The sequence below is a fragment of the Eucalyptus grandis genome, chromosome 7 (genome assembly GCF_016545825.1).
Source record: "Eucalyptus grandis isolate ANBG69807.140 chromosome 7, ASM1654582v1, whole genome shotgun sequence".
Classification (NCBI taxonomy): Eukaryota; Viridiplantae; Streptophyta; class Magnoliopsida; order Myrtales; family Myrtaceae; genus Eucalyptus; species Eucalyptus grandis.
Window position 1 is genome coordinate 58,222,282 of NC_052618.1, and position 16,395 is coordinate 58,238,676.

At 39.9% G+C, this 16,395-nt stretch overlaps 3 protein-coding genes across 3 annotated transcripts; all 3 read left to right on the forward strand.

Moving 5' to 3' along the window:
* Window positions 1–1,154: 1,154 nt before the first annotated feature.
* On the forward strand, window positions 1,155–2,476 carry LOC104454513 (probable carboxylesterase 15). The gene has a single exon (XM_010069377.3). It carries the CDS (start codon window positions 1,268–1,270, stop codon window positions 2,279–2,281), a length of 1,014 nt encoding a protein of 337 aa, XP_010067679.2. The 5' UTR covers window positions 1,155–1,267; the 3' UTR covers window positions 2,282–2,476.
* Window positions 2,477–3,179: 703 nt separating this feature from the next.
* Window positions 3,180–7,204, forward strand: LOC104454514 (probable choline kinase 2). Its single transcript, XM_039317157.1, has 7 exons — window positions 3,180–4,260; window positions 4,984–5,105; window positions 5,310–5,502; window positions 5,810–5,934; window positions 6,031–6,071; window positions 6,462–6,562; window positions 6,796–7,204. The coding sequence occupies exons 1-7, from the start codon at window positions 3,910–3,912 to the stop codon at window positions 6,925–6,927; spliced, it is 1,065 nt and encodes a 354-aa protein (XP_039173091.1). The 5' UTR covers window positions 3,180–3,909; the 3' UTR covers window positions 6,928–7,204.
* A 6,027-nt stretch (window positions 7,205–13,231) lies between these two features.
* On the forward strand, window positions 13,232–15,916 carry LOC104454516 (protein MAINTENANCE OF PSII UNDER HIGH LIGHT 1). Its single transcript, XM_010069383.3, has 3 exons — window positions 13,232–13,614; window positions 14,410–14,544; window positions 15,363–15,916. Exons 1-3 carry the CDS (start codon window positions 13,426–13,428, stop codon window positions 15,708–15,710), a joined length of 672 nt encoding a protein of 223 aa, XP_010067685.1. The 5' UTR covers window positions 13,232–13,425; the 3' UTR covers window positions 15,711–15,916.
* Window positions 15,917–16,395: the final 479 nt, after the last annotated feature.

The window sequence follows — 16,395 nt, forward strand, 5'->3', positions numbered from 1 at the left end:
TTAGTGTTGATTGGTATAGATGAGGACAAATTTTGTTAATCTTTTTTTCTTTTCTTTCTTTGTCATTTTTTTTTTTTTTGGTAAAAGTTTCTTTTGTCTTTTTTCTTTCTTCCAAACCCAATGAGGGTTGGCCCACCCTTATTGGCCACTAGGTGAGGGTTGTGATTACAGGCAAGGGTTGTGGCCCTTGACCTTATCAATCCTGGTAGAATAAAAAGGAAGAAAAAGAAAGAAAAGAAACAAATTATAAAAAATTTAGACATCAATGTCGGTTGTCCTATGTGACACTGTTAGCGTCCATGTTATGATTATAATTGGTCGAATTAACTCAATTGATAAAATATGAAAATGTTTCGAACTCAATTAGTACAATTAAATGGTTTAGGGTTTGATTGACAAAAATGTAATAGATCTATGACTATTTAGTAGTTTTCAAATATCACTAATCTCTATCTCCACAAAATCTATTTAAAGTAGTAAGTTAAGAGCATACTTGGTGAACTGGCTTATCTTGTCGGATCAACGTTGTAATACAATCCTTTAGATATCACCAAGTCCCAAAGGAGAAAGGTTTAGAAGAATAACTGAGAGGACATAATGGAAGTTGGGAATTTTTACTCTTCTCCCGACTCTTGGTTATTATTCCAATTTCATCTCGCCTTATATAGCTGAGGTTGAGGATAAAGCAGATAATATTTCATAACTAGTACGGCCCACAAAGCATATTACAAACTAGCAAGGAAAATTATAGACCTATCAAACTGACAAAAAGTTTCATGCTAAAAAAAAAAAACTGACAAAAAGTTGGAGGTTCGGTACAGACCAATAATACAACAAGTTCTATAACTTTATTAAAATAGTAGATTCCCCACTTATTGATGGATTCACAATATGGGTGGAGATACAGCGTTTAACTACGAAATCTCTAAGATTATTAAAAATTCAAAAAATGATTAACTTATTTACGAGAAAGATTCTTATCAGGTAACTTCGAGACCATTTCACCAGATAGAGCTCTAATTTGATTTATTCAAAGTCTTCGACAACTCAGGGACGACTTCCTATTAAGAAATGAATATTAACTTTCGACTTCGCAATGAATTTGTCATAGAAAATGGAAAAGATCACGAACTTTCCCCTCCAATGTCCCTTCCGAAACCGCTATTATAAATGGCCCCGGACATACTCACTGAAACGAGCACACGACTACATACATCCCCTAGCGATTCCTAGCTAACGCCGCTCCACTTCTCTATAATTCTGCACTATGGTTCGTCAAATGCAGATGGTGGACGAGGTCCCCGGCTGGCTCCGTGTCTACGAGGACGGCTCCGTCGACCGGACGTGGACTGGACCGCCGGAGGCCAAGTTCATGGCCGAGCCCGTGGCCCCCCACGAGGAATTCATCGACGGGGTCGCCGTCCGTGACGTCGTGACCGACAGGAAGTCCGGCCGCCGCGTCCGCATCTACCTCCCGGAGGACATCCCGGAGGCCGACTCAGCCAAGCTCCCCGTCATCCTCCACTTCCACGGCGGCGGCTTCTGCATCAGCCAGGCCGACTGGTTCATGTACTACAACACCTACACCAAGCTGGCCGCCTCGGCCCGGGCCATATGCGTCTCGGCCTACCTGAGGCTGGCCCCGGAGAACCGGCTGCCCGCGGCCATGGAAGACGCCTACGCGGCCCTCGAGTGGCTCATTTCGGTGGCTCGGGGCGAGTCCCGCGAGCCGTGGCTCGAGGAGCACGCGGATTTCAGTAGGGTTTTCCTCATTGGAGACAGTTCGGGGGGCAACGTGGTGCACGAGGTGGCTCGCAGGGCCGGGGAGGCGGAGGACTTGGGGCCGGTGAGGTTGGCCGGGGCGATCCCGATCCACCCGGGGTTCGTCCGGGCGGAGCGGAGCCAGTCCGAGCTGGAGCAGCCCGAGACGCCGTTCCTGAATCGGGCCATGGTGGACAAGTTCCTCAGCTTGGGGCTGCCCGAGGGCGCGACCAGGGACCACCCGCTGACGTGCCCGATGGGGCGGGCGGCGCCGGCGTTGGAGGGGCTGAGGTTGCCGCCGGTGCTGTTCTGCGTGGCGGAGAAGGACCTGGTGCTGGACACCGAGATGGAGTTCTACAAGGCGATGAAGGCGGCGAACAAGGAGGTGGAGCTGCTGGTGAGCCGCGGGATGACGCACAGCTTCTACCTGAACAAGATGGCCATCGATACGGACCCCGCCACGGCCGAGGAGACCGACCGGCTCATGGCGGGCGTCACCGAGTTCATCAAGAAGCACTGAGCGGAATCAAAAACCCGACGAATAAAAAGTGGCGAGGAATATAGCAAAGATACGTTCTTGGGGTTGTCTTCATGTCGTCCAGTGATTTTTTTTTTCTTTTAAATTTTCCCGTTCGTCTGTTTGCTGCAAATGCCAAGAAGATAAAAAGACCAAAAAAATAATAATAAATAAGGTTTTATGTTCGCCGGGAGTGCATTATTGTCTTCAAACGAGTGGGGAGTCACGGTGCAGTGTAAGACTTTTCGTTGACTGGTTGTAAAGATTTACCGATGTGATCGTGTTCTGGCAACGCCTTGCCGTTTCTGTTCCCACCACGAATCGAAAGCCGCCGCCAAATTGGTTTTGGTCTTTAGTCTGAAGCTTCGAATCGTGGGTTTAAACTTTAAACATTCTAACCGTGATATTAAAAATCAGATTGCTGCATCAATTGATACAGTCATCTGTCTATCGAATTTCACCGGTTATATGTTGATATTTTCAACCCAAATTAGTAAGAAAAAGATGGGTGTTGCGCATGAAAAGCAGCACTTCCACTCCACTCGTGGGTAAAATCTGATGATATTGATGGGACCCTGAACCGAGAAGTGCGGGAGCCATCATGAGAGGGAGGGCTCCAGTTTCAGAGCTGATGCCTCTGGCGTGATCGAGGCGCTGTCTTCTCGTCCGCCCGGACACCCACTCTCGTTTTCTCCATGATATCAGGAAAACGAGATCTTGTCGGGAGGCGGATCTCTTCATCTTATCTCCCCCACCGGCAATTTGACGGAAGGCAATGAATGAATCGTACGCTCTAGTTGCTCGAATATTTCCAGGCGGAGCGGACGGGACCGGGACCGGGACCGGGCCCGGGCTGCTCCTGCTCTTGGTCGTGGCCGCTTAAGGGAAATTGGAATTAAGAACTATTCGGGTTGTAATTCGTCGCAGCTTTTCGCTATTCGCTGACCCGATCCGACGAAATCTTTGACATCGTGACGGAACGCGTCTTGGCTTTTGACGTGTAGGCCTGCGCGTGCCGTTTTTGTGCATGCCTCCACGTGTAGGATCCTCGTTCTGCCCCCCTGTGCGGGTCGGGTCGGGTAGCGTGGCTTTACTCAGCGTTCCCCTGTTTCTCTCCATCGTTCTCGTCCGTCGCTTGTCGCGCCGCCATTTCCGCCGCCGCCGTCCTCGTCTCGTGCCGATCTTCGTTAAGTCTTCCCCCAAATCGCGGTCGCTTCCGTTTCTGGAAGACGCCTCTCCTGCCTTCTTCGCTAATTCCGACCGTCGTTCCGGTGAGCATCTTCGCTGTTGCTCCTCCCTGCTTTTTTCTCTGCTCCGATTGCACGAAAACCCTAATCGCCGTCACTGACCTCTTCCATCTCCGTCGTCTCCGATCGAGGTCGACTCTGACAACTCTCAGGTGGTTCCCCGCCCCGCCTCTGTCTCGCGAATTATGGTGTCGGAAGTTTGTTCTAGGATCACTCTTCCATGATATCGTTTCGTGATATTGTCGGATTTCGTACCGATCATCTTGCATTTGACAGCCTTCGTCTCATAGGGTTGGCGATATGCTTGATTTGTAGTGTCCTCGGCGATCAATTCGCGGATTGCAATTAGCTCAATTGGTCATCTTGTGGGGAAACAATTGTCCCATGGTTGCTTCCGAATATACCATGGACAGCAAAGATCACATCCCTGAGGAAGCAAAGAAGATGTTGCAGTCGTTGGCTTCCGAGTGGGATGATGTGCTCGATTCAAATGCATTACAGGTGATCCGACTTAAGGGTGCCATGACCAATCAAGTCTTCCAAATAAAGTGGCCCGCCAGAAAGGATGGAGTGCCACGAAAGGTCCTAGTTAGGATTTATGGTGAGGGTGTGGACGTGTTCTTCGACAGGGAAAACGAGATCCGGAGTTTCGAGTTTATGTCTAAGCATGGGCAGGGGCCTCGTCTGTTGGGTAGGTTCTCTAATGGGCGAATTGAAGAGTTCATCCATGCACGGGTAATTCTCTTCCCTATCTAGGTAGATTCTTGGGCGTTCAACTTAGGAAGGAACGCATTATCATGGTCCTCAGGGATTTAAGATGATGTTGATGTTGCTAGTTATAGGATTTAGGATTTGGAGTTTTGATGCGCTGTTGGGATTTTTTATAGATGGATATAAGAAGTGCTTAAACTGTTGTTTGAGAATCAATTTGTCAGATATATGCCAAGGTCAGATATTTCTGTTAGCTTTTATAGTCTTCACTGGTGTTTCAGTATCATAATTATTGAAAATTATTTGGATTGTTACACCGATTAAGATACTTGGGGTTGTGGACAAAACACGAAGTACCTTTATTCCTCAAAGGACATGTCATGGGCAGAATTTGAGTACACTAGTGCTCTGCTTGGGCATCACTTCTTTTTTATCATCATGTTGATGAATGATTCTCGAACAAAATCATTCGTAAAATCATAAGGACAGATCTGCTTAGTTTCAAGTCATTCATAGCTTGACAAAAGTTTTTCTTGCGTCACTTGGTAGTTGGTATGATGTTGCTTTTTGGGAAATCAGGTGCATATTATTTATCACCTACATCAGAGGTTTGTAAATAGTACTCTTGGCCAACTTGAAATCAAGAGAACGTGGGCAGAATAAGCTTCTTTTAAATTTGTCGATCTTATTATATGTACATAACAACAAGAATTGAAAACTGAGCTTATCTAAATCTGTGGATTACAGACACTTTCAGCTCCTGATCTGCGTGACTCTGAAATTTCTGCTCATATAGCGGCTAAAATGAGGGAATTCCATACTCTGGATATGCCCGGTCCAAAGAATGCTGTTCTCTGGGATAGACTAAGGTATTAATTTCTCTCGTTGCCTAAAAGAGGTGTTCCATTCTTTTCTTGTAACTCATGCCTTTGGGGAAGAGGAAGTGTGACTGCTTTATGTGTCTCACTCATATGTAATTTCTATCTCAAGACCTAGCTAGAATTAATTCTAACTTTGATATCAAGAATGTCAGTGGAAAAAAGTGATCATCCATGCCCTTGTTATTGTTCCAGAAAGTGGCTGCAGGCGGCCAAGGATATGGCTACTTCGGAAGAAGCAAAGGCTGTAAACTTGGATGCCATTGAGGATGAAATTGTTTTGCTGCAAAGGGAGCTGGCAGGGAAGGAACATATAGGATTCTGCCACAACGATTTACAGTATGGTAACATAATGATGGAGGAAGACACTAAAGCAATAACCATTATTGTAAGATATTTCGCTGCATCTTTCTTTTTTATTCATTTTGATGCCAGTATATAAGATTGCATTGTGAATACTGAAGTGTCAATGCCAATGAATAGTCGTGACACTAGTGCAGATTATACAGAGAATTTTTTTTTTTACCTCATCCTTATGTTTTCTGCTCCACTACAACATTGCCCTTTTTCTTACAATAAAGAAATTTCCTTAAAATGAGCTCTCCTTCTTCATTTCCCATGTTGAAGCTGAACACATAAGAAACCTCTGATAAGATTATTATTCCCATTTTTCTCCATCTCTTTCACCTCATCAGGACTATGAATATTCCAGTTATAATCCCATTGCCTTCGATATTGCAAATCATTTCTGTGAGATGACTGCTGACTATCATACCGAGACTCCTCATATTTTGGACTTCAGAAAATATCCCGGTGAGCAGTTTTTGTTTTTGGGTTCTCTGCTGTTGCTTCCTTGGTCATTATCTATCTCGAATAGAAGTGCTTTTTCTAAAACTATGACTGCTAACAGGATTAGAGGAGCGCGAAGATTTATACGAATATATTTGAGTCATTCAGGTATGATTCTTTATACGTCTGTACGTGGTTTGTTGCTAGGCTTGTAGTCTAGGAAAAAGCATGTTAAGTTGCATTGCACTTTCTGTTTTTTCCTCCATTTTATTTTCTGTGCATGCCTTGTTGAATCTTTTTCGCAGAGCAAGATTGAGCACTGATTTATTGCTAAACCTATTGAAGCATTGTACTTTTAGGGCACACTGAACTAGCTCTTCAACATTTGGTTAAACAACTTAATTGATGTATAATCTCTTCCTACTTGTATGGGACAAGATGCAAAGTATGAATCTTTTCATCATCTGGAGTAAATATCTATGATGTTCTCTATTTGACATGCTGACTTAATCTTTTAGACTTCAATGTGTGACCTGAAAGTGTTAAAACTTTGTGCAGGTCATGTGCCAAGTGAGGCTGAGGTAGAGCAGCTGGTCCAAGATGTTGAGAAGTATACACTGGCCAGTCATCTATTTTGGGGCCTGTGGGGAATAATATCGGTAGGTACTTTAATGTTAAGCCCTGATTATATCGTGAAATTTGTGGCTCACTGGTGGGAATGGCTGTGCCAGCGAGACCAAGCATATTCCTTATTAATGTGAAAGCCCTTTTATCGACACGTGATAACTAGAGTTTTGACTGTTGATGGCTGCCCTTAAAGCTTATTCAATATGCATGTGGTGCTCTTCTTTCTAATTACAATTATTTCCTGGCCCTCCTCTTTGGTTTTCAGGAGCATGTGAATGAAATTGACTTTGACTATATCGGATATGCAAGGCAGAGGTTTGAACGGTATTGGTCGACCAGACCCATTTTGTTGAGCTCACATGGAACTTCTCCCTCTGATGGTGCGACAGACAGCTAAACGTAGCCTCAAATTCTGAAAAATTTGTTAATTTTATTTGCAGTGCTGTACATACGAAACCGTGTAGAAGTACACTACCCCAGGTTTTTTGGCACATAATGCATGGTTAGATGAGATTTATTAGGAAACAAGAAAATGAAAAAGACATGGTGAGGTGAGGATTTTGCTTGTAATGAAAATGCCAATCTCTTGGGTAGCATTACCTTTGAACTAATAATGTAGGCATTATCTATCGATTGTGTATTTTTGTAGTAGTTTTGCAGTTTTGGTGTTAGTATCTCTCTTTTGGTATTTACTTTGTGAAAAGTCTTATCGTTAAACCTTTGGTCATTTGATGTCTTATCTTCTTGGTTGCCTTGCCCTTCTACCTCCACACATTCAGGTTTTTAGATGACATATATACCTCGTCATCACACTTTTGACTTTTCAATTCATGCGCAAGACCAAATTCGATTACCTCGTTGGTTTGCTTTCGCTCTTGAAGTAGAGAGATAAGTCCTTTGAGAACTCCTTTTTGGGCCGTGGAGATCTGTAGTTTTAGCTGTTAGTGTTATCTCTGTTGCCTCTGTGCTATGCGTGCTTCGTCGTCTTTGCTGAGTCGCAGAGTCTGCAGAATTAGAATGAAACGAAGCAATGGTTTGACTGAGCACACTTGTTCTCACGTTGAATTTTAGAAGATGATTTTGTTCAGCAGCCGTCATGTGCTTGCTAAACATTTTTTATAAGAAAAGCTTGCCATGTTCAACGTCAAGTTTCTAATCAGAACAAATGTATAATCGATTTGGAATACATCTTCCTAATAATATTTACTTGTATCTCTTACAAAAACGAGTGAACGAAAAATAGTTTCATCATTTACGGAAATGTTTAGACATGAATTATTGTCGATAATGAAAAATATTTTTCATACACTAATTGATTAAAAAATATTTTTCAAATTATTATTTTTAATTAATGTCACAAAAACTTTCAAACTGATATATCAATGGCAAATTTATCCTGAAATAATTTTTAACCACTAAAAATTATAAATTAATACACATGTAACATATTTATCTTCCATTAAATTTCATTAAACATTGCTGTTAAATTGCTCACTTGGAGGCCTATGTGGCAAATCCAAGTAGATCAATTAATAGTTACATACCATAAAAAAAATTAAATTGATAAAAAATTAATTGTGTGTGTGTGATAAATTTATCCAAAAATAATCTTTGAATCATCAAAAATTCTAAACCGGTACACTTGTCATCAATTATTGTGAAAAGTTTACTCCATGAGGGCTCGCAAGCCCTCGAGGGTTGCAAAGCCTCATTCAACGACCCCTACCAACCCAACAATTAAAAAGAGAGAGAGAGTAAAGAATGAAAAGAAAATAAAAAAGAAAAAGAAAAGGAAAGTAACAATATCAAAATATCAAAATAATATTAAAAATTGTCCACAATAACATCAACCTTGCCAAATAACATGGCCAGTGTCTACTTCAGTGATTCTAGATGGGCTCAATTGACAAAACATTAAAAAATTTAAAATTTAATTAACTCAATTAAAATTTTTGAAATTAAATTGGCAAAAGTGTAATAAGTTTATGTGATTTTTGATAATTTTCCTAATTATATCATTTTTTTTTCCAATTGAATTACAAAGTGATTTTGGATTAGCACGTCTCATTTAAATTTTTTATCAACATCTATTTTGTTTAATCTCATTTGACGACTTTTCTTTTTTTAATAATTTCCAAATTTGTCACCTCTAACTACAAGATGTTAGAGTATCCACATATAAACACCAACCTGTTCCAAATAAAAATTTTACAACTCTTCTTTGTAGAATCTCAATTTATCATCAATAGTATAGGGAGGATATTTTACTAGCATAATCAAGTCATTCCACCAAAAGCATGGCCGATAGAAGCTGATAATGTTTCTTAGGATCATAGTGATGACTATCGCGCAACTTGACCAACAATCGATGTTTGCCTGAGATGATACTACGGAATGGACGTGCCGGACACTTTCGAGTCACAAACATCTTCACAAGATCCAACTTCATTATCGCAAAACCCATGAGGCGAACCACTATCACAATATCCTTTTGATCATAGTAAATAATAGCTTGCACTCAGTCTAAGCTTTAATAGGGAAAGTCCATCACTTCAGCTTGGGAATCTAACTGAAGCTAGCATTTGAACATGTTCCACTAATGTTTCAACAAGCTCTCATCATTTATCCAAAAGACAAAGGTTATCTGAATTAAATGCGGAAGTTACTTCAGCAATTGAAAAGGTAGAAAAACCCTAGAAGCACTCAGGCAACAATATCCAGAGCGAACCACTCTTAATCCTCCCACCATCCCATCTAGTTCTTATTAGCCCCTAGATGATATAGGTACTGAACATCTTGACGCTCTAGAAGTGTAAAGACTTATTAGAGAATACAGGAGGCAAAAGGATGGACATAACTTAGATAGTTCAGACAATAACGAGCCAATTCGCAAATACAACCTATAAAGAAATCTAAAATATCTTCACGTGAAGAAGCAAGTGAATAAGAAGTAAGAAGTCAAAAGCAACTCAAAAGGAAGTCTCATAATCCACTCGAAGGATAAGAAAATTTACTCAAAGTACTGTAGCACAAGTATTGTTCATGTACTTTTTGGCATTGTTCATATCGCCATAGCACACTGTAGCAGAAGTGAAAAATAAGATACAAGGGTCCGTCAGGAGCAAAATTTAGCTTGTCAATATAAAGGTCAAGTAACTAGCCATTGTTGGCCAAAAGGTGTCCGTTAAGAGTCTGTAGAATTATTGGTGATTTCGAACTATCACCAATAGTCATACGTATGTCTTCAGTGTCTACCTATGTAAGAAAGCTTGTCCATGAAAAGAGGAGGGGAACACACACTCCTTGGAAATAATATTTTGTGATTTGCCATGAATCACTAAAAACTCTCTTTTCTTCCTTTATGTTTGGTATGATTCTTTAAAATTAGGGATATTCTGATTAATCCTAATAGTATGTTCTGCACTTGCCATAATGTGAAACTTGTGCATTGGAATTTTGTTACCCTACAACTTTCTATGATATGAATCAAAAAATGAAAAGGATTTTGGTGCCTAACAAACAATCTCCATTCTGAGGCCAATGAAGGATCGTGTGCTGCCACAAATTCTATTTTTGTTTTCCATAGCTCGTATCATAGTTTGATATTTTGAGAATCATTCTACCCATCTAAGAAGTTGAGGATGTGGAATCTGCTTCTACTTGAACTTCAGCATACGAGAAAATGAGAACATGTCAACAAATTGACCTATGATACGAGCTGGCAAAAACGAAAATAGAATACGAGCCTCAAATTAGAAATTGCCAGTTATCCATCAAATTCTTTTTTTCATTTTTTGACTCATATCATAGAAAATTTTAGGGTAGCAGAATTCTTATGCATATATTCCACATTGTAGCAAGTGCAGAGCATACAACCAGGATTAATCAAAACATCCCTAGTTTTAAAGTATTATACCAGACATAAAGGAAGAAAAGAGAGTTTTTAGGTATCATAACTAACCACACAATATTATTTCTAAGGAGAGTGCATTCCCCTCCTCTTTTCATCTACAAGCTTTCTTATATAAGCAAACACTGAAGACATACATATGATTATTGGTGATAGTTTGAAATCACCAATAATTCTACGGACTCTTACAAACACCTTTCGGCCTATAATGGCCAATTATATGACCCTTATACCAACAAACTAGGATGTTACTCCTGACGTGCTTCTGTTACAATGTGTTATGATGCTATAAACAATGCCAAACAGTACATGAAAAGTACTTTTGCCATAATACTTTGAGTAAATTTTCTTCTCCTTTCACGTGGCTTATTATACTTTCTTTGGGGTTGCTTTTGAATTCTTTCCTCTTATTCACTTTCTTCTTCACGTGAAGATACTTTAGATTTCTTCTCTTATCGTACTTGCGAATTGGCTCGTCATCGTCCGAACTATTTAAGTCACGTCCATCATTCTGCCTCTTATATTTCCTGATAAGTCTTTCAACTTCTAGAGCTTCAAGATGTTCAATACCTACATCATCTAGGGGCTGATAAGAAGTGGATGGCATATCGGGAGGAATAAGAGTGCTTCTCTTTGGATACTGTTGCCTGAGTGCTTCAAGGCAATTCTCTACCTCTTCAATTGCTAGAGCAACTTCTGCATTTAATTCAAACAACCTTTATCTGTTGGTTTACTAATGAGAAGTTGTTGGAACATTAGTAGAACATGTTGGAGTGCCGGATTAGGGTAGATTCCCAAGCTAGAGGGATGGACTTTCTATGTCAAGGCCTAGAGTGAATGCAAAATGTTGGAGTATCCACATATAAACCCCAACATATTCTAAGTGAGATTTTTACAACTCTTCCTTATAGAATTTCAATTTATCATTGATAGTATCGGGAGTTGTAGAGGATATTGTATTGTGCCAATACAATCAAGTCACTCCATTAGAAGCGTGGCCAACAGAAGTTGATGAAGTTTCTTGGGATTATTGTAATGACTATTGCGCAATCCAACTAGTGATCGATGCTTGCCTAAGAAAATATTATGGAATGGACGTGCTAGACACTTTTGGGTCACAGACATCTTCACAGGATGCAACTTCATCATCGCAAGATTCATCGGGTGAATCACTGTCACAAGATCTTTTTGATTATAGTGAGTTATAGCTTGCACTCAATCTAGATCTTAACAAAGAAAGTCCATAACTCTAACTTTGGAATTGACCCCAACCCTACATTCCAATATGTTCCACTAATGTTTCGACAAGCTCTCATCAGTCATTCAAAAGACAAAGGTTGTTTGAATTAAATGTGTTGCTTTAGTAATTGAAGAGATAGAAAAGCTCCTCAAAACAATTAGGTAACAATATCTGGAGAGAAGCACTCTTAATCCTTCCAACATCCCTCTAGTTCTTATCAGCCCTTGGATGATATAGGTACCGAATATTTTGAAGCTTTAAAAGTCAAAAGACTTATCAGGAAATACAGGAGGCAGAAGGTTGGACATGGCTCAGATAGTTCGGACGATGACGAGCCAATTTGCAAGCACGATTTGTGAAGAAATCTAAGGCATCATCATGTGAGGAAGAAAATGAAGAAGAGGAAGAAGCCAAAAGCAACCCAAAAGAAAGTCTAATATGCCACGTGAAGGAGAAGATAATTTATTCAAAGTTCTGTAGCAAAAGTACTATTCATGTACTATTTGGAACTATTCATAACACTGTAGCGCACTATAAGGAAAGCGAAAAAAATAAAGGATGAGAGTCTATCAGGAGCAAAATTCTAGCTTGTCAGTATAAGGACTAAATTATTGGCCATCGTCGGCCAAAAGGTGTCAGTAAGAGTCCGTAGAATTATTGGTGATTTCGAACTATCACCAATGATCACATGTATGTCTTCAGTGTCTGCCTATATAAAAAGACTTGTGCGTGAAAAGAGAAAAAGAACGAACCATTCTCCTTAGAAATAATATATTGTGGTTGGTTATAAATCTCTAACAACTCTTTCTTTTTTTCCTTTTTATCCAATATGATTCTTTAAAACTTGGGATGTTCTGGTCAATCTTAATGGCATGCTTTACAATTGCTATAATGTGGAACACGTGCATCGGAATTCTGCCACCCTATAATACGAATTAAAAAATAAAAAGAAATTTGATGGTTAACTAGTAGTCCTTATATTGAGGCCGAGAAAGGGCCATACATGTGGGATAGCATTACTTATCACAAATTCTATTCGTTTTTCCTAAATCGTATCATAGGTCAATTTTCTAGTTAAAAAGGAAAAAGAAAAAAGAAAGTAAAAATATAAAAATTCAAAAAAATCAAAATATTATTAAAAATTATAAATGTCAACACCGATAATGCTACGTGAAACGATTAATATTCATATCAATGGTTTCTAGTCAAAATTTATTAGATAACCTCAATTGACAAAACGTGAATTAAAATTAAACCGGTACAATTAAAAGTTTTAGAATTAAATTGATAAAATTGTAATAAGTTTAGAAATTAGTTTCATAATTTTCGTGATTGTTACGTGAATGACTTATCAATTTTTTCCCAATTAAATCACCCATTGATTTTGGATCACCACCTTCCATTTAAATTATTTATCAACATTTATTATGGTTTAATCTAATTTCTCGATTTTTTTTTTATCATTTCCTATTTTATTTACTACCAAAAGAATAAAAATCTGTGGATTCCGGCAACGCAGATATCGACACGTAACCCGCGCAATATCCACTCGAACGTCGAGCGAACCGCAGACCACAGCAAATGCTGCTACGCCTCTGGCGAAAAATCATCAGTCGAGCTTCAAGAAAACGAAGAAACAACAACCGAAAAAATCGAATCTTGCGACTCTCGAACCGAGCACAGCCCCCACAGGAAATCCTACGAGCGGTTCCGTGCGGGATTCGTGGGTGGGGAACCGCGAAGTCATGGCGTGCGCATCGCAGGCTCTGATGAACACGCTGATATCCGCGAACGGCTGCACGTTCAACCCGTCGCCGAGGTTCTTCTCCGGGAGGTACCGACCCATGAAGAGGCAGGAGCCCAAGCCCTTCGCCGTCCGGGCCTCCGCCGATGATGCCGACTGCAATGTGGAAGAGTGTGCTCCCGACAAGGAGGCAAGTGTCCCCTTGGTTTCTCTGGCTCTCTGTTATTCTTGTGCTTGATTTGGAGGGAGCGAAAGGAAAAAGGAACGGCTTTTGGTGTTTTACGGCATGGGTTTTGGGTGTTTATGCTCGTGTATATTTGTGTACGCGATGATTTCGTGTCTGAACGTGAAATTTCTTTGTTTATGCCACACGGGTCTTGCATTTGGGCTTGAATTGGTTACATTGTATGCTAGTATTGGTCGGTGTTCTGGGTTTGATGTAGCTGAAGAACTATTTCTCAACTTTGAGTATGTGAATTTCGATGAAGATGGGGAGTGGACTTCTTGGTGTAGTCCAGTTCCTTTTGAGATGGGGCACCTCCTGTGGACATTTCATGCTCAGAAAACACAGCTTTCTTTGGTATTAGTTCCATAGCTTGATTTGTGGACATGAGAAGCTTGTTTGTTTATGGTTATTAAAGCTGAACTGCCTAATTTTAAGCCAAAGAGATGAGCTTTGATGTTCATGGCATGGTTTCTTTTCTTTTATACTTGATTCTTTTGGATATAAGGTGCTTTTTTTGCTTTTCATGGTCATGTAAAGCTGAATAAGGAAATTTCTTGTTAATGAAATGATTATCGATGTACATAAATGCTTTTGGCTTTTTATGATTGTGTCAAGCTGAAGAATATGAGTTCGCTTTAAGATACTTTGATGTCTGCGGCATATGGGTCTCGCTGTAATTCATATAAGAGGAAGTTTCGACTGTTTATGGTTTTATATAGATGGAGAATGGGAATAAGTCTACTGGTTGGAAATGAACAGGTAGGAAAAGTGAGCATGGAATGGTTAGCAGGAGAGAAGACCAAAGTGGTGGGCACTTTTCCCCCAAAGACAAAAGATTGGAGTGGATATGTTGAGAAGGACACTGCTGGTCAAACCAACATATACTCTGTTGAGGTTTGTGAATGATCTATTGGTTTACTAATTCTGCACTTTGTCTCTCCTCTTTCAGCAGTTATGTTCCTCTGGCATGATGCAGGAATTAGATTATGCTAAGCCCAAAACCTAGTTAAATCGGTCAATGGGATTTCAATCTATGATCTGTTCCATGCTTCTCATTTTTTCTTGATTGTATCAGTTCTTAATTTCTGATGGGGCATTACCATTTTAGAATTTAAAGTGATAGCATTAGAATTCTTGAAAGGAGTCCGAATTCACAAATTCAGCTTTCTCTCTCTTACCAACTTCCTGCCATGTAAGTGCCATGAATAGTAAGAATTCAAGAGGCTTTTCCAGAGGCTCTTTTCCTTTGGGGTACTCCCACAACACTATGAAGCTAAGTCGGAAGTCTCTGAAACATGATACTTTGGGTAACATCCATCAGGTCACTGATACTCTACTTCTCCTGTTTCAACCGGTTTTAAAATTAAACCTTACGAAGAAAAAGCTTGTTCCATTTCTTTTGCAGAGCAAATTTAAAGTGATGAGAACCAGATGGACACAACCAGCAGTGTTTCCTTGGGATTATTCTTTATGTCTAGTTTCTTGGACCATTAGTGTAGATGTAGGTTATTCTCCAAGTTTTGAATTATGCAAAAGGATTATTAGCATCATAAGCTAGAGCCCCGTCTATTCTCTTATTGGCACCTTCTTCAACTTCGATTCATAGTGCCTATTCTTTCTGTTTCTTTGTTTCTTACCTTCTTCTCCATTTTACATGGCCTGTTTAGGTGAATAATTAACTTTTCTCAATGCGTGTCTTCATAATGCATTAGCCTACAATTTACATAGCGGAAAGTGCTATAAGCTCGGGAACTGCGGGTTCATCTGCTGATGGAGCTGAAAACACGGCAGCGATTGCTGCCGGTCTCGCTCTTATTTCCATTGCCGCTGCTTCATCAGTACTCCTCCAGGTCAACAAGAACGAACCCCAGGTGCAGAGGGCCGCATACTCCGGGCCATCTCTGAGTTACTACATCGACAAATTCAGACCGCCAGAAATTATCCAGGCGTCGGTGCCGAGCCAAATTGAATCTGCAGTGGTGGCACAGCCAGAAGTGTCTGCCCCAGAAGTTTCACAGATTCAAGCTGCTTCTAGTGATCAGCCCGAGGCATCGTCGTGAATATGAAAATTGGAGTTTCTTGTGGGGAATTCAAGCTCTGTTTTGTTGAGGGCTCTTCTTCTGTACTGTAAATTTAGAATATAGTCTCTGTGATATGGTTTGTGATGTTCGGTTTAGTCTAAAAGGAAAGAGCAAGGAATGTTTTGTTACTGCAAATATTCTACTCATTTGATGCATAGTGGAAACCAATCCGCCCTGTTCTTACATTCACCTGGTGCATGTAAGTACTGTCGATCTTCATTCTCAAACCATGTCGGCTCAGGTGAGATCAATGTGATATTATAGATGTATCGGATGCTCTCAAACATTTAGGATAGAAATGAATAATTGAAAGTAGAAAATTTGTTTCTTAACGGTAGGATACATTTCCCTTTTGCATTTTTCACATTTTATGACCAGACATTTTGAACTTTTTTTTTTTAAATTTCAAATACCTGAAATTTCCAGGACATATAAATACTACCACGTGAATTCACATATAAATTTATTATTTTAAAAAAATTATATAGTATTCTAAATTTTGATGGACAGGTGAAAAAAATGAAAAAGGTATTTTTACTTTTAATTAAGCCTGTTTGTTTGGCATTAAACAATAGTAAGAAGTACTCTTTCACGTCGTCGTGCTTTCCCTATCAATATTTTATAAGTTCAATTTGAATTTCCAAAATATATATATATATGATTT